General features: G+C 31.1%; 1 protein-coding gene across 1 annotated transcript in view; it reads right to left on the bottom strand.

The window, feature by feature from the left end:
• LOC137659761 (zwei Ig domain protein zig-8-like) overlaps nt 1-12,500 on the bottom strand; it is a 29,062-nt gene that overhangs the window by 16,054 nt on the left and 508 nt on the right. Inside the window, exons 2-5 of the mRNA XM_068394569.1 lie at nt 6,997-7,092; nt 4,342-4,511; nt 2,110-2,232; nt 331-439 (exon numbers count right to left, since the gene is read on the bottom strand). Coding sequence (XP_068250670.1) covers nt 331-439; nt 2,110-2,232; nt 4,342-4,511; nt 6,997-7,092 — 498 coding nt within the window. The remainder of the gene's footprint in view (nt 1-330; nt 440-2,109; nt 2,233-4,341; nt 4,512-6,996; nt 7,093-12,500) is intronic.

Genomic DNA, 12,500 nt, shown 5'->3' with positions numbered 1-12,500 from the left:
ACAGAGTCAGCTTTACAGACAGAATAATTTTACATCAAATTTCCAGATCTTAACCCCATAAAACATGCATCCACTCTGGAAAACCCTTCTATCAAGGACATACCTAAAAGTCTGGAACCTAATGAGAATACTGCTGCATATTTTCTATTCTTCTCATGATGCGTCTTATATTTTGTGTTAGGATAAAAGCTTTATCACCATGAATGTATTTTACTTTCATTTTTTTTTTATCTTTTTTATTTTAGCTCTACTTGTATACTAAAACAACAATCCACCAGGTGGGGCTACTATCGACATCCAGACAGAAAGAATCCCTAACTTTGCACTCACCTATGACGTTCAGACTGGCCAGAATCCCGATGGGAGGGTGAGCTGACAGCTGGCATTCGTAAGTCCCGGAATCACGTACTTGGGCGTACTTGATATGTAGATTCCATTCCTGGAAAGAGAAGAGCACCAGAGTTTAACTTCTTATCGAGTGCCTGGTTGAGGCCTACTTTTGAATAAATAACAATGCTGGTATACCAATCACTTTACGACCCAGATGTGTTTCCAGCATACAATTCGGAAGCTGGAAATTTGCTTGCATAACATCATTAGGGTTAGTCAACTCATAACCCACCTTCAACTCAATCTATGAATTAAACAAGAACTCCTGCATTTAGATATTAATTACATTACCATTCTATAATCTATTAGTTAATTTACTTCATATTTTACTAATAAACGATTTTAAGTTTTTCTTTTTTCCATATATCAGTCAAGTGTTCGCCATGACATATGCTGGTGTCTACATCTGCTAATAGATGTAAGTAAAATCCAGGTCAATATTTCCCATCGATAAATATCCTTATCAATGTGTAAACTGCTTTTTAAAAGACATTCATTTGAACTGCATATATTTTTTTTTTTAAGTTTTAACAGTCAACCACCTGATTTTTTTTATTTTTCTTGTATTACTAGGAATCATGCTTCTGGGTACGTAAGAGTTTTGGATGTGTAGGCTGTAGGTCGAATTTACACAATATATCTATAACTACACTACCTAACTAGCAAATATTTTAAAAAAGAGAATAGAAAATACACGTGTAATGCACTATCATATTGTGTAATGCACTATCATATTGATAATAACTGCATGTTAGATTAAAGGTTAACTTTAATTATAATTAAAGAAAGAATGCTTAGTAATTAACTTTACTTTGTAAAGTAGTACAACTGTATTACGGTGATCAAACCACCTGTTTTATTCATCTCCCTAACTATAGCATATACTCAATCATATATAGAGGCATGTCTACACAATAATAAAAAAAGCATACACCCACTTATTGTTGTTATATATTAATAACTGATAAATGTAAGAATGCACTGAAATTCTCCATCCATCCGTTTCCGACCAATGATGCTCAGAATGTTCCTTTGAAGAATCCTTGAGTAGTCTTCATCTGATCTTTCAAAAGGAGTCTTCAGTCTTTCCCCAAGTGGCACTGGAAGAGTTCCACCTCGAATATAATCTCCAACGTTCTCCGTTTAGAAAAACTCTCGATGTAATTTCCAAGAGCAGGAATGGCATGTTCCACACTCAGACTGTTTTTTTTTTCTCTCTTCTTGTATACTATTCTTTTGTGTCGGAGTTTTCATGTCTAGTTTTACAAGCTCAGCTAACGTTGTGTTTGATTGTGGTTTTACATGGAATATGTATATATATATATATATATATATACATATATATATATATATATATATATGTATATATATATATATATATATGTGCATATATACATATATATAAATGTATATATATATATATATATATATATAGATAGATAGATATATATGTATGTATATATACAGTAAATATATACATACATACATATATATATATATATATATAGATATATATATATATATATATATATGTGTGTGTGTGTGTGTGTGTGTCTGCGTGTTGAATGTGCATGCCTGTGAACACACAGTTTAATATGTACACATAGATAAAAAGAGTGATTCTTAAAAGGGAAAGAAGTATTGACAAACAAACATAAACAAAGTCCCGCAGGACGAGTGATATACAAACCCATTTTGTCTACTTACTTCGATCCTTACCTTTCCTTCAAACGTCGGCAACTGGAGAGGCAGGGAATTCGAAACGTAAAATCTGTCATCGTTAGTATAAGTCTGATAGCCGAGTGTTATGAGGTGGTGATCTCTACGTCGGATCCAGGATACCTGAAGTGGAAGGAAAGGAAATTTTAACAGGCAAGTTGCTTGGTTTTATTTAGCCGAGTCAGGAATCGAGTTTCCTTCTGCTAATAATACATCATATAATTAAAATGATAATAAACCACATCTTTGTAATGATGGTAGCAAAGAGAACAACATTAATAGTGTTGACGAATAAAATCAACAACCAACGTAAGTCCATATGCAATGGTTATTACATTTCATACAATCTAATGGTATCCAAGTCTATTGCATTTCCATAATGAATTATGTCTTTATCCTCAAGGCGTAAAAGATCGTTTTCAACCTGCATTAATTCCTTCATCCCAGAGCCAATGGAGGTGTCATCCAATCGCCATGAATACCACATTATCACAGCATGGCATAAGTTTATAACAAAAGACCAACTCAGAGATATTCCCTCTGAACACCTCCCTAATGGGACATCATCAGAGGGAAAGCATGAGAAGAAACAGAGATGGACCTTCAAGAGTTACTTAATTTGGAATGCATTATAAAGAAAATACCCTAAACAAATTGAGGATTAGCATAATATCATTCTAATCCGATTTATACGAATAAAAGATTTCTGTTGTTATGGCACTTGTGTGATTTTGCAAGAATTCCCAGGAATAGTTCAAGTAATTTTCCCAGATAAAAAAAAAGTAATTCTGAATTATTTAGCCATATGTTTATTTATGGTAGTAGCTTTTCAACGTAATTTCCATAATCATTATCATAAAATTAGGTACGCAAAAATCCTCAAAGCTTTTTGCAATAAGATGCTATTTTGTCACAATGCAAAAAGGTACCTGAATCGGGAAAACAAAGGTAGTACTCTAAGCAATGGGCTTGTTGACAAGCACTTTCTAGACTCAAGAAGTACTTACTTACCTGGAAAGGACCTTGTTACCAAACTGGAGACTCAGAGGTTACAGTCAAATTCCAAAGCCCACAGACACTCTCACATAAGGGAGCCTAGGAGCTGCTGCCCAGCAAACTTTCTTCAATGGGAAAGTAATGACCAGTGAATCTTGGTGAACTATTGAATTCGACTGTACTTGAAGAGCAACAGACTAACTTCAGGTTAGTTACCATTTCCTGACTGACATTACTTAGCTGACAGCAAATTACTTACTGATGACATACGCGGAAAGACGTCAGGTTACAACCTTTTTGAGAATGGCAACAGAGCTGAACTAATAACTGATTCTTGCCATTCCATGACTGGTTATGATGCTGATCTTACATCAAATTACTTACCATCTTTGATTGGGAAACTTTCAGATGTCGTTGTGTACTTTCCATTTTATAACTGACAACAGTTCCCCATTTAAATATTGACATTTTTTACCAAAACATTACTAATATCATATCATTATTTACCGTGATATGATTGACTAATTTTCTGAATTGACATCGGAATATTTGCCATTTTTTGACTAGCATTATTATTGAGTTGGCATCAGGTCATTTCTCTTTTCATGACTGCCATCATTATTGATCTAACCTTGAGTTATTTAAAGTTTGTGACTGGTAACAATACAGGGCTGACATTAGGGGCCCTTCGTTTCTTGTTTGATACCAGTACTATACTGACATCGAGATACTTATGATCTCAGAATTTTCCCTGACGCTGATCTAACAGCTTGATACTTTACATTCACATTTACTGAATAGCAACCTTAATATATTGACACCGGGGGACTTGCCTTTTTTGAATAGCCACATTGCTGATACGACTTGAGGCTCCTTACTCTTTTTTTTTTTACCAGACAGCATTGCAGATGGGCATTGATATACTTACAGTTCTGTAACCGGCAACATATCTGATCAAACATTTTATCAATGACCATTTTGTGACTACTAATATTAATGAACTAACTTTAAGTAACTTGATGTTTTATAACTGAAAGCATTGCTGATTTGCTTTAGGGTTACTATCCATCTGGCTAAGAAGATTATCAGCATTGTTTATACAACTTCATATGACTTACTGTTTTATAACTAACGAAGTGGATTATCTGAAATAATGTTTCTTATTATTTCTTAACATGCAACATTACTGATAAAACATGACTGATAGCATTGCTGAGAGGACATTAGGCTGCTTACTGTTTCGTGACTTGCAACATTGCTGATCTGACATCGTAGGGCAGCAGGAGCCCCTACTTGAACCGTGGTCATAGTGTTGTTGGCTGTGATGAACCGGGCTTTGGTTAGACTCCTCGGAGCCTCCTCCTCGTATGGCCCCAGCAAGAGTTGAGGATCTGGTGTCCACAGACCTTGGTAGAAAAAGAAAAATTATGGTCATATGATGAAGTAATGTTGATCGTTGCAAAAGCTATAAACTCTAAGGCCAGAATCCTATAGGAAGTAACACGAAATAAGAAACGGAACATCCGAGAAATGTTTCGCGTGAAATTAAAAGCAGTAATAAAAAATGTCACATAGGAAGTAAGGACACACCAGAAACGGGAAACACGTGTGGCTACCATGTCCACAAAAGCCGAACTTGTTCACTTTTGGTGTCACGTTTTGGCCAAGCTGATTTAATTCATTTGAGTAATGGAATCTCATTATGATAATAAAACAAGTACACTGTGATTAAAATGCAGTTTTTTTTTTAATTTCTTTAAATAAGTATCAAATTCCAATAAGCCTGTGCTTTCAAAACTCGTAGTGTTCAACATGCTGATTTATGGGCTTTTATTTCCTTAGATTATGAATCGAAATTAAATTTTATTTGAAAAATGATCAATGCATTGCTTTCAACCTGCTGTTGTGATATTAGTATCTTCAATTAATAAAATTCCATTATGATTCAAATAGAAAGCACATTGTATCCAGCCTGCTGTTATTTATAAGTGTTATATCGTGATAGTGATTGTTTTGGCGATGGTGATCTGTGTATGTGTGTGTGCTTTTTCTTTTACTACTTCTGTTGTTAATAATAAGTTTTAAAACTAATTTAGAGCTCAAAATCAATATTTGCTCTGCTGATATTAGTATTCGTCAATTAATACTCTTTAGAGTGCAAATATGGAATCACCACTGACTTCATATCCTCTTAGGTCTTACATGACATTCTGAAATCCTTTCATCTTGTTTTCATTTTTATTTTTATCAACGAGCAGAACGTTACTTTGAAATTCTTCATTTCTATACCTCAATAAAAATGTTTTTCTTTTATTTCTTTACAGCCTCGGGGTAGTAATTGGTGAAAACCAGTATCATCAGAAAGGAAATTAATCATGATCGTCCGTTCAGTTTGAAATTATTAAGAACAGCAGAAACATTAACAAAGAACACCAACAACAAAACACTCACACACAAAACAACATCACCAAAACAATTACTAAGACATAAATAACAATTATAACACCAGGTTCAACTAAATTTATTCTTTGAAATCATGGTAAAATTTCATTTGAAAATGAAAAATTCTTAACAGCAGGTTGAAAGCGATGTATTTCATATTCTTTTCAAAAGAAAATTAAATTTCCTTCTTATTTGTCCGGAGAGAAGCTCCGGGCAATCTAAAGAAGAATTTATAAAAATAAAAACACATACGACAGCCAGTTGAACACAATGTATGTTTAAATTATAGGCCTATTGAAATTTTATTCATATTCAAAGAAATGAATAAAAAAGGAACAGCAGGTTAATCACTGAATTTCTTTAATCATAAAGACATTTTACTATTCAAGTAAAGGAAAGACGCTGCTGAAGAACACAGTTTTGCCTGACGTGCAACACGAAAAGTGAACAGCTTCACATTTGGTCGAAACGTGACAAAGCCTGTAAAGATCATTGTTACCACCTTACTTTTCACGCGTAACACCTTGCGAGACACGCGTCACGCGTGTCGCGTCACTTCCTATGTGATTCCGGCCATAGGTGCTATTATGCAAGCAAAATTTCATTGTGTAGATAAGCGTTTCTGTCATCATACGTCCATCATTATATCACACACTTAATTCCAAAACTCATGGTACTTTCAGATTATCCATGGGCAAAGGGGAACATTTTTCAATGCAATTGCAAAAATAACTCCAATAGACTTATTTACCCCCAACCAATGGTCAATTAATTAACCATCACTTCCTCCACAACGTAACAGCATTAATTAAAAATGCCCTGGGATAGTGCATACCATAGCCCGTTTCCATTAAAGGGTACTTGATCTGCACCAGGATCCAGCATGGGATTTCAGACTGCCCATGAACCTTGCCTCTAATCCACTAAAATCATTGCAATCATTCCACAATTCTTTCACATATTTCAAGGATAGACCGACCATCACATATACAAAATCTCTGATCAAATCCTTTGGAGGAATTAAAAAGCAAAGCATTACTATAACAAGAGCGTTCACAGACTACAAATCCCCACAAAGCTAGGCTAGGAAATTCACCTAAATAACGGTGCCATGTCCACAGGAGTTAAATTGCTATCTCTCCGAAAATATAGTGATTGGCTGCTAGCTAGAAAAATCAGTTTTAAAATGAATTCCTTAAAACTGTTCTCATAACATTTACATGAAAATTCTAACACAACTGAGCAAATTCACAAATAGAAAAACATAATAAAAAATTATAATTTTATTTTTGAAGATATTAACCTAACTCCAAACAATATAGCTGAATTTCGATAACAACCTTCTCTTTGAGAACCATTATTTTAAAGAGTAGAGGTAGATTTGTTTGATATAATGCAACTAGATATTATTGACAGATGGAAGGCAATCCTTTCTAGCCTCCAACTTACCATTTTCAATCGCGAATCTTTGTATGTCATCGGAGTTCCTGAAGTCATCGTCTGCCTGTTCTTGGCCTTCGTTTGTGCTCCAACCGGATGCTGAGCCTGTAAAGAGAATGTTAAATTGTAAATGTAGAGAACAGGTTATTGAAAAGGGTTTATGGAATTAAGACTATGGAAAACAAGTTATGGGAACAAGGTTATGAAATTCAGGTTATGGAGAATAGCTTATGGAAAATTGGTTACAGAAAATAGGTTATAAAAAAAAAAGGGTATGGAAAAGGATCCCAGCCAAGCCGTTTACTCAATATACTATAAAAATGATGGTATGAGTATCTTGATATAACTTGAATGGTCACCTAAACTGAACAATTCTAAACAATTCTAAATATATATATATATATATATATGCCTTTATATACATATATACACACATATATACATATACTATATATATATATATATATATATACATATAATTATGTATATATATATATATATATATAAGTATGTATATATATACATACATATTATTATGTATACATATATATATATATATATATACATATAATTATATATTCATATATATATATATATATATACATACATACATATAATTATATATACATATATATATATATATATATGTATATATAATTATATGTATATATATATATATATATATACATATACATATATATACATATAACTATACATACATATATATATATATATATATATATAATCATATGTCTATATATATTCAGCCAAGGCCACAGGAAAAATAAAAGAAGGCGTACCGAGCGCTTTCGTGTTATTTCAACACATCTAAGAAAGTAAACAATAAAAAACTGAAAAAAAATGAAAACAAGTATTCAAAGTCCGGTTAAAACTAGTACAGCAGATACAGAACAGTTCAACAGGTGATTAAAAAGAAACAATCTTACAAATATCGTTAATAACAAATGGGTCCAGTTTGTACATACCCTGGCTTACATTCATTAAGTCACTGTGATATTTGATAAAAGCAGATTCAATTATATTTCTGCGAGTTATATTATTACAATATAAAACAATTTTTGACCCTTCCCAATGAATCATGTGATTAAAATTATTAATGTGTGAAAACAAAGCATTCGAGATTTGTCCCGTTCTCACACTTTGTTTATGTTGTCTAATTCTGGTGTCCAGTCCCTTCCCAGATTGTCCGAGATAAAAACACTTGCAGTTCATGCAGCCCTGAGAAACTTTGGGAGAATTCCTTATTAGTATGGTTTTCAGTGTATTTGAAAATTTAAAAACAAACATTATGATTAAATTTTTTTCAAATTTTTTCAGTGTTTTATTGTTTACTTTCTTAGATGTTCTCTGTGTTTTTAGCATTGTACCTCGAAAATGTGTTGAAATAACACGAAAGCGCTCAGTACGCCTTCTTTTATTTTTTCCTGTGGCCTTGGCTGAATATATTGTCACACGCTATTTAGTGACTTATAAGCGTGTGTATATATATATATATATATATATAAATATATATATATATATATATATATTTGTACATATAATTATAAATATACATATATATAAACATATATATATATATATACATTTGTATATATATATATATATATATACATATCTATATATATATATATATATATATGTTTATATATATGTATATATATAAATATATATACAAATATATATATATATATATATATATGTACATATATATACAGTGTATATATATGTACATATATATGTATATATATATATATATATATACTGTATAAATATATATATTTATATATATATATATATATACTTATACATATATATATATATATACATATATATATATATATATATATGTATATATGTATAAGTATATATATATATATATATACATATATATATATACTTATACATATATATATATATATATATATGTGTGTATATATATATATATATATGTATGTATATATATATATATATATATTTATATATATGTATAAGTATATATATATATATATATAAATATATATATATATAAATAAATGCATATATATATATATATATATATAGATATAAATATATATATATATATATATATGTACATATATATATATATATATATTATATATATATATATATGCAAGACAGCAGGCTGACAGGGAAAAGGACCCAAAATTTTGACATGTGCTTACGTATTATTAATACACCTCTTCACCGTGAATAGGTTTAATAATAACCGCAAGCGCTTGTCAAATCTTCGTTTCCTTTTTCCTCTCAGCCTGTTCTCAACTTCAGATATTGATTTGTCGTCGATATATATATATATATATATATATGTATATATATATATATATATATATATATAAATTCATATATATATATATATATAAATATCTATATATTTGCATATACATATATTAAATGTATACGTGTGTCTTGAAGGGTTCGTGCTAAATATAATACCAACTGCCACAAAACATCCACGAAAATGGTGTAAACAAAATATTATCCATTGAGTACTTTTTACGAACTGGGTGTTATAAAAGGTGTTCCTGGCACTATCTGCACATAAATTTGATAAGATTTAGAAGAAAAAAATATGTATATATATATATATATATATATATATATATAAAAGAGTAGGAAAAAGAGAAATAGAGGGGGTGTTCCTATCAATAAAAATCTTTCATGTAACCTTAAAGAATTTTGTGGTGCTAGTTATGGAATCCCAGGATTATACATTTGTAAAGTGTATGCGTAGCCTTTGCATGGCAGTATATTAATCCCCGGCCTAGACTGTGAGTTTAAGCTGTTTACTGGTGAGGCCACTGCTGTGCTTAGGCACCACATTGCGGGGTGGGCTTGATCAGCTGACGTTCTGGTAAATATCTATTCTGAGATAACTGGAACTGAAACAAGACCCTATTAACCTATCAACTAAATAAGAAGTATATACTTAAAATCATTCAAACATATATACCAACAACATCCCATTGTATTACTCTGGTTTCACACACGTTCGTAGGCTGTAACGGGTTTTCATTTTTTCATCGTATATCTCGCTCTACACTTCACTGTTTACAGAAACTGTTTAAGCCTGTCTCTGCTTGAATCATTTCTTGTGACCTTCTTGTCCTGAACTTGTTATAAACAAACTTGCAATCAGTTGAAATAAAGGTAGTGGCATTCACCTCACCTCTCACTTATAACCAAACGGTTCACTCTTACACTACAAAGAAGAAGAAATGGAAACTTTTCATGAACATCTGGAGATATATATGAAAAAACATGACTCAGTTTACATTTGTTTTGGGTGATCTCAATGCTAAAGTAAATCAAAAGAAGAGAGGAGAATCAGCAGTAGATAAATTTGGAGTAAGCATACACAATGACAGAGACATGCTTGTAGATTATGCTGAAAGAAACAATCTTAAAACTATGAGAACCTTCTTTGATAAAAGGGAAAATTGACGCACGGAGAAGCCCGAATGCAGAATCAAAAAATTAAATAGATCTTGTTCTTAGTGAAAAATTGAATTTAGTTAGAGATGTGAATGGAAATCAGTTAAAGGTAAGCGATTTTAGAATGGCAAGAAGCAGAATTTATTTACATTAGATCTAAGAAAAGAGAAAATTCATTTTTAAAATGAAAATATATATATAAATATAAGAGAAACAAATGATGAGTTTAGTTTAGCAATACAAAATAGGAGTACTCCAAGCAACATTAGGAATTGGGAGCAAATAAAGAAGAAATGAACAGTGATTTAATAAAATTTCCATTGGATTCAGCAAAAGTTCCTAAACAAGATTAAGGAAGACTATCAGAAAAGACAAAAAATCTATAAAAAAAAAATTAGAAAAGAGAGTAAAATACAAGCGAGATGAAAATGAATTAGTAGAACTTCCCAAAAACAATAAACAAACTAAAAACCCAAGATTTTTGTAAACACAATCAGACCAGAATTGAAGAAACACTAAAGGAAGAAGTATGAAAGTGATGGAAAGAAGACTTGGAATAGGGTGGCAAAAATGTGTTTGTTTCTAATGATGAAAATAGAAATATTATCAACAATAGATATGGATTGATAAAAATTACAGAAGATTTATATACATTACTACACTGTCGAAAAAAAACCATAATTTTAATCGGAAATTCTACGTAAAAATATATTGTTTTCAGCCGTATTTCAGTAAAATACGGGCGACCGTAATATTGCTTTACTTTGTTATTATCTTCTACGGGTTGGTGACCGTAATAGCATTCCTTTACATCGATTGATCCGTTTTTTAAACGGTAAAGATCCTGTAAAAAATGTTACCATATAGTTACCGTTTTTTTAATGCAAAGATTTATGTGTATACAATAGTTTCATAAGGAATAACTTCACCAATAGAATAATGAAAAAATGTTAGCCAGTACCTTACGTAACTGCAGGAGATATATAGAAAGCATTGAAAAGAATGAAAAGAGGCAAAACATCAGGAAAACATGGCCTAACAGTTGATGGAGGAAAATTCATATTCTGTTGATTTTTTCATAAGGGTGTTATGGTCAGTGGCTGAATGCCCACTTCCAAAGACTGCCTGCTTTCTTGGTTTATAAAAGTCTCGCTGTCTTTCTATTCGGCCTGATACGATCTTCGTAAATACTTTATATGTCATGAAGTGAAAATTTGTTGGGCGGTTATTTTTCATCTCTTTTGTCACTTCCTTTTTGGGAATTGGTATGAAGATAAAGTTTTTCCAAGCTGTAAGTATAAAGCATTCTTGCAGATTTTTGGTGCGGAGTTCAGCGAGTTTTACTACAATGAAATCTCCTCTATCTATTATTAAATAAATGTTTAGGCTATCTTTTCCTGCTTCTTTGTTTGAAATCTCTGAATAGAAATGTATATATGATAAGCTATTGGATAGGTTTCTTGATATTGAAAATGTAAGTTTATTGGTCAGCTGTAAAAATGTCTAAATACAATATGTTGTTATTTTTTTCTCTTATCTGTTGTAAATTTAATGGAAAGAATCAATGAATAGATGATAGCAAGAAAACTCTCAAGATTAAGATTTTTCTTTAGAATATCAAACACATCACCAATATAGCAATAACAAACAATTTGAGTTTCAAAATCTAGTCTCAAAAAACTCCATATACTTGTTGGTTAAAGAAGACATACCAATCACGTGTTCATAGATATCTCCAATAAAGTTAAGCTTACAATTTTTAATACAAAACCAAATGAGTTTAATAACAACTTTATATAGTTGGTAATGGTAACTCACAAGACTCCAAAACACCAGACAATTAAAAATAATGAAGAACCACATCACAACTGATTAATCTGTGGTTAGATCTCATGTTCATATTATGTATTTTATTTTAATGATGAAATGAATTATATATATGAAGGTAAAATGAAGCCTTAAATTGGATTTATTAATTTACTACATATTTTAGTCTTATTTCTGTAATATAAATTGAATGATAAAATCGACATATGATA

Source organism: Palaemon carinicauda, chromosome 20, assembly GCF_036898095.1.
Source record: "Palaemon carinicauda isolate YSFRI2023 chromosome 20, ASM3689809v2, whole genome shotgun sequence".
In the NCBI taxonomy this organism is placed as follows: Eukaryota; Metazoa; Arthropoda; class Malacostraca; order Decapoda; family Palaemonidae; genus Palaemon; species Palaemon carinicauda.
This window is presented reverse-complemented; position numbering and strand designations above follow the sequence as displayed.